The sequence below is a fragment of the Echinops telfairi genome, unplaced genomic scaffold, assembly GCF_000313985.2.
Source record: "Echinops telfairi isolate 266 unplaced genomic scaffold, ASM31398v2 ScPeMD7_7;HRSCAF=31, whole genome shotgun sequence".
In the NCBI taxonomy this organism is placed as follows: Eukaryota; Metazoa; Chordata; class Mammalia; order Afrosoricida; family Tenrecidae; genus Echinops; species Echinops telfairi.
Window position 1 is genome coordinate 24,385,771 of NW_022103904.1, and position 6,000 is coordinate 24,391,770.

The 6,000-nt window shown below is 41.6% G+C and overlaps 1 protein-coding gene across 1 annotated transcript in view; it reads left to right on the forward strand.

Annotated features, from left to right (window-relative positions):
• HDGFL3 (HDGF like 3) overlaps window positions 1–5,744 on the forward strand; it is a 29,667-nt gene extending 23,923 nt beyond the window's left edge. Inside the window, exon 6 of the mRNA XM_045286296.1 lies at window positions 4,535–5,744. Coding sequence (XP_045142231.1) covers window positions 4,535–4,540 — 6 coding nt within the window. The 3' untranslated portion in view covers window positions 4,541–5,744. The remainder of the gene's footprint in view (window positions 1–4,534) is intronic.
• The last annotated feature ends 256 nt before the right edge of the window (window positions 5,745–6,000 follow it).

Consider the following 6,000-nt stretch of genomic DNA (forward strand, 5'->3'; position numbering starts at 1 on the left):
TGACTTCACCAGGCATCCTCAGCCACTGTACTTTACACGATCACACATTTTTTAAATAAGATTTCTTTTTCTTTTCAATTTTAAGATTAGCATCCTCGTTTTGGTAGCGACAGAAATGGCAAAGACATATATTTCTTCCTTCTTGGGGGAATGACAGATTCAGTCCCTTTTTCTCCCTGAGGCCTTACAATTCGTACCTACAGTGTGATTTACCGCACCCTGTGGGTGCTGGCTGCATGCATCGGACCACTCCCCCGCATGCGCGCAGGAGGCTGACAGCCAGCCAGCCTGTGGGGTGAGAAGCTGGAGCAGGTGGTCCTTGGAGCCTGAGTTCACGTGTTCATCTAGCTCATGAGAGCATTAGTAACGGAGGTGGGTGGATCATATATTTGGGTTAATGATGATGAAAACAAAAATAACATTCGTTTGGGAAATGTAACCAGACACAATTTATAGTGGAGAACCCAGATGGAACCGTAATTCATTTATGAGACAGACAGAAAGAAATACTTTGTTTTACTTTTTTCATGTGGATACCATAAAAATTTTAAGACCAATTTGGGCTTCTTCATACTTTCTTTTCCTCCCAAACTCCCCAGAGAGATGGGTGGGTTTGAACTATGGCTAGTAGCCCAGCATTTAGCTTACTAAGGACCTAGTGTTTGACTAAGCATTGAGCCTCGGGGTGAATTGGCTTTAATTTTTTTCAAAAGCAAAAAATTCAGAGATTTTGTTCATCTTGATTGTATTAATTTTTGTACTTTTCTTGAGCCATATGTCCCAAGTAGTTAAATGGAAGTACTGTGCAGAATCATGTGTATTCACTTCAAGTGTTTACATTTTAAGCAGCTTCCTGTTCCCTGACACTGTAGCCTCACAAAGATGGATGACCTCGATTTCTCCACTGCCTATGGATTCTGGCCTCAGAGCTGTCTAGAGGATCTGATGCTGCAGTCTCCACAAGACAGTAGCCAACACTCTTTTATAGGAATACTAAAAAGCCTAAACCTAACTCACTGCCATCAAATCAGTTCCAACTCAGAGCAACCCAAGAGGCCAGAGTTACAACTGCCTCCGTGGGTTTCCAAGACTGCGACTCTTCACCAGGGTAGAGCGCCGAGTCATTCGCCCGCAGAGCAGCCGGCCGTTTCCAACGGCCAGCCTTGTGGTTGGCAGCCGCTGGCTGGCCCATTATGCCACCAGGGCTTCTGGAACACTACAAGTGCCCTTCAACTGTAACAAATCCAACTCCGTTGCAAATTGGATAAAGGTTTATCGAGCAGATCAGGTTTTTCATTCAAAAAGACAGACACATTTTGGTTTGTATTATTGCAATCCCAGAATGCGGCATCACTCATCCCACGTTGCTGGGCATCGTGTTTCTCATTCCATTTCCCTCCTGCCTGATGCTTAGCAAATGCTGCCCATCTCGTCTCAAATGCTTGATTGTCTGAGAAGTGCAGGCCTCCCTAGTGTCACTGGTCACCTTATAAAAACCCTTGTCATCACTTCTCATTCACTGACAGTCAATCCAACTCAAAGAGACCTGTCGACGGAGTAGAATTGCCCTTTAGGGTTTGCAAGGCTATAAATCTTTATAGTAGGAGATGACCTCATCTTTCTTCTGCAGAGGGACCAGTGGGTTTGAACCATGGCTAGAAGTCCAATGCTTAGCTCACTAGAGACCTAGGATGAAAAAGGACGTACGGGGTTCCACCAGTCTGTGTCAGACCAGTAAGCCTTGTGTTTCCTTATGATCTTGAGCTTTATTCCCTATTTCCCCCCACTCTGTCTAGGGCCTTCTAATGCGATCCACTTCAGGGCAGTTGGTAGTAGTGGTTGGGCACCATCTAGTTCTTCTGAGGCTCATGAATTATTTCCTTGCATCTCTGATTTTCTTCACTCTTATTTGCTCTGGGCAGGGAGAGACTCACAGTTCTACCTTAGATGGCATCTCACAAGGTTTCTCAGGCCCAGTCATCACAGCAAAGGTGGAGGTAGAACACTTTCTATACCATTTGACCTTGGTGGTCCCCCAAAACTACAGTCCTGAACTCCAGGTCCAGGAACTGACTCCCGCAAGGTGTTTAGTTATAGCTAAGAAGTTTTCATAATCTTCCATTCATGGATGTATTGGCAACGTATGGTCTCTTCCATTCATGGATCTATTTACAGCACTTGTAAATATATATGTAGAAATATCCTCTTCCAAACTTGTATATTGATGGATATTTTCCATTCTGTTTCCTACATCTGTTCAACTTTCATGTCTGCCCACGGATCCACTCATAGATTATTGCTGTTCCTGTTATTGTATGGTTGTGTGTGTAATGCTGTTTATCTCTGTTGCCTTAAACCGAGTGCTCCACCCAGGGCCTTTCTTTGCCTTCATTATTTTTGCTGACCAGCCCCCTTTACTGGGGATTGCCTGTCCCTTCACCTAAGTGTGTCTACCCTCTAGTTAGTAATTACCCTCCTGTCTCTCCTACCCCATAACCATAAAAGGGTTTTGTGTGAAAACCTATTCTTGACTTCCTATAATAGTAGTCTCATACAATATTTGCTCTTTAGTGATTGACTAATTTCCCTCAACATAGTATCCTCCAAGTTTATCCATATAATGAGGTATTTTTCAGGTGTATTGTTATTCTTTTAACCATAGGTAGTATTCCATTGTATTTGGGTATGATAGTTTGTTTATCCACTCTTCCACTGATGGACTCAGATTATTTGCATCACTTTGCTATTGTGAATAGTGCTCTGATGAACATGGGTGTGCATATATCTATTCATGTGTGGCTCTTTATTTCTCTGTCATACCTAATAGTAGCACGCCTGCATCACAAGGTACTTCTATACCCAACTTTTAATGTTTTAATTTTATTGATATATAATTCACATATCGTACACTTCAATAGCTTAATCATATTTAAAAGAGTTGTGTAATAATCGCCACAGTTAATTTTTGAATACTTTCTTCTTTCTTATACTCAGTTTATTAGCTCCACTTCTTCCTCCAACCTCCACTGCCAATCGGTCCAGTCCCTGTCTCTATTAGATCTACCTATCTTGGACTTCATACCAATAAAAACATGCCCCCCTCAAAAAACAACAACACAACCAAGAATACAAAACAGAAATCTTAATGGAAGAGAATACAGAAAATATTAAAAACTGGGACAAATTTGAAATGGGTCAAAAGGGAGAACAAATGACAAGATGTTAAATTTTAACCTAACTACATCTTCATTAACCCATTTCCAGTGTGCACTCGCTGTTACCAGAGCTGTTCACACCCCTGATCGGTGGCCAAGGGGATTCACCAGAGGCTTAATCCCTGTGGGGACACTGCAAATGGATTTTAGGCTTCTGTCACCCAAAGCATTCTACAAACTGGGTGCTCGGAATTTAAACTCTTAATACTGTTCCCTCCTCCAGCCTTCAATTTATTTATGAATAGTCCTTGAATCACACAGGCTCATGTACTTTTGTTGAATTTAACTGACACCTCACTTGGATGACTGCTTGTTTTAAGAGAAGCCTTCTAAGATCTCAGATGCTATTCCTTCTGATAGCCAGCTACCATCTGATTTCTTCACCACACTTTGCTGTAGCACCCATGTCTTCAGTGATCTCTTTACGCAGGCAAGTATCAAGTAGGGCCAGGTCATAAGAACTAATTGTTCTTAGATTAGGGTTTACGATTAAGTACCAGCTCAAAATCCATTCATATTACTATGGTTTATGTATTTCCCTGGTCTACTTTAGGAGACATCATTATCTCTTTATTGAGGATTATTATAAATAATCTTCATGGAGAATACAGTAATTAATTTAGCCAATGTTATTGAACATAAAATTCTGTTGGGAAAAGGAAAGTATACATGCATAGTACAGATTTTTAGACTAAAATACATACATGGTTGACTGGTACAGATGAAAAACGTAAGTGACTGGACACTATTTACACAAGGCGTATTGGAGATAGTGCGCTCTACTGTTTGAGGATGCACTGTACTACTTTTCGGAGTTGTACAACCCCACCATCAGTGGTGCAGTGGGTGAACCCTTGGGTAGTTTACAAGATGGTCAGTGGTTCAAACCCACCAGCCGGCCACACCCTGGGAGAAGGGTGAGATGGTGTGCTCCTGTAAAGACCTACAGCCGCAGCAAGGGGAAGCTCTGCTCTGCTCTGCTCTGCCTATGAGTCACGGGGTTGAAATCAACTCCATGGCTGCGGGCGTGGATTTTTAACAGCTAATGACCATGGGCATGGTCACTCATGTGCTTGTTAGTGCCAGCAGTGTCCAAAACCTGTGTTAATTTTTTAGGTGGACTATTGGTCTTGTTGTTGTTGAGGTTGGCACCACTACATAGAAAGCAAAGCTTCAGAAACTGTTCTTGATAAGTATGGCCGGTGCTACGGTGTCATTTAAAACTGGAAAATGGGAGTTGTAAACTAAGTGGGTAAGGATAGCTCTCCTTGTCAGTATCCTAAGTCATCTAAAGGCTTGTTTTCTTTCTTTTTTTACAGACCTAATTTCCAGAGCGCTGCATATTAAGAGAAACCCCAAGAAAGCTGTACGTTTGGTTGTCTAGTAACCTTGGAGTTGATATGAACCTACACGTAGTCTTTGTTGTCAACGACAGACCCCGGTTGTATGTGCATTATCCACATTCCTCTCTGTTGTGTTTCAGGGGACAAAAAAGACATTTTAGCCTTTTTTAAGGTTATTGTTTAATTTAATGTTATTTGGTTGCATGAAGTTGCCCTTTGCCACTGAGGATGATGAAGACTTTTACACAGACCGACCGTGTCTAGGATCCTTTTAAGGCAGTATGCTCATCATTCTCCTGCCTCTACCCCACCATCGCCAAGCAGTTAAGTTGTCAGTGCGCATTTAAATTGTCACTCAATGTTTAAGGATGGGATTTCCGCTCTGGCAGAACCAACCCAGGACTTAATTCCTAGATACATAATGTTGGTATATTGACCACCAATTTTAAATGATCCTTCAGTTTTGAGGCCATGTATGTGTAAAGTTTAACCATATTGTAAAATATCTATTCTGTATTAGAAATAGCGAGTTGAGAGCTTATACTTCTCGAAGCTCATGTTGCTCTGTACACAAACTCAGTCTCTCTCTGTGCAGTTGGTGAGTCCTTTTGTGTTTCTCCGAATAAAGGCAATGATTTATTCCCACCTCCCAATGCCAATACAATGTGAGCGGACCACTCAAGGTAGGTCCTTCGCGTTTCAGTAAATCTGGAGTCAGCAGCAGCCCCATGGGAAACCAACAAAGCATCGACTTTCTAGTCTGGACTTTGAAAAACTGCTGCTTTCTTTTGGAACTAGAGTTCGAATAGTTACGATTCATCCCACAAACCATCATTTTGTGTACGTTAGTGTTGCTGTTGTGATAACAGAGAATTTTGTTTATTTTTATGCGGCTTCCATTGTGAGAACACAGTTGTCGGTTTGGGTTTTATCGACCCTGTGATGCTGGTCCTTGGAACATCTTTTGCATATTCGAGGTTTGTAGTTGAAAGTTTACTGTAAAAAAAAATCAAAAACAAAAAAACATTGTTTTTACAGAATAAATTTATTGGAATGTGTACTGGGATTAAGATTTGAGGTTGTTAGCAACCACGTTAGTGTAATTTGGCTTCATATATGTAATGTGAGGTATTAATGTAATTCATATATTAAAGCAAAGGTGGTTAACAGCAAATTGACAATAGAATCAAGTGCAGGTGAGGGTTTCCTTTTACATTCTTTTCTTTTCTGCACTCTGGTTGTTGTTATTTGAGCACACTGGGAGGAATGGCAATTGAGTTGCTTACACATTAATCTCCACCGGCTCAGTGAACCCTGGGGTTACCCTGGACGTCTTCTGTACATTGGTTCTGCACCCCACTTTCTTTTGATCTTCCTGTGTCTTTGGGAACACCAAACACATAGCAGGAAGAGGGCATGTGCGTGGTTTCTGAAAGCAGAGG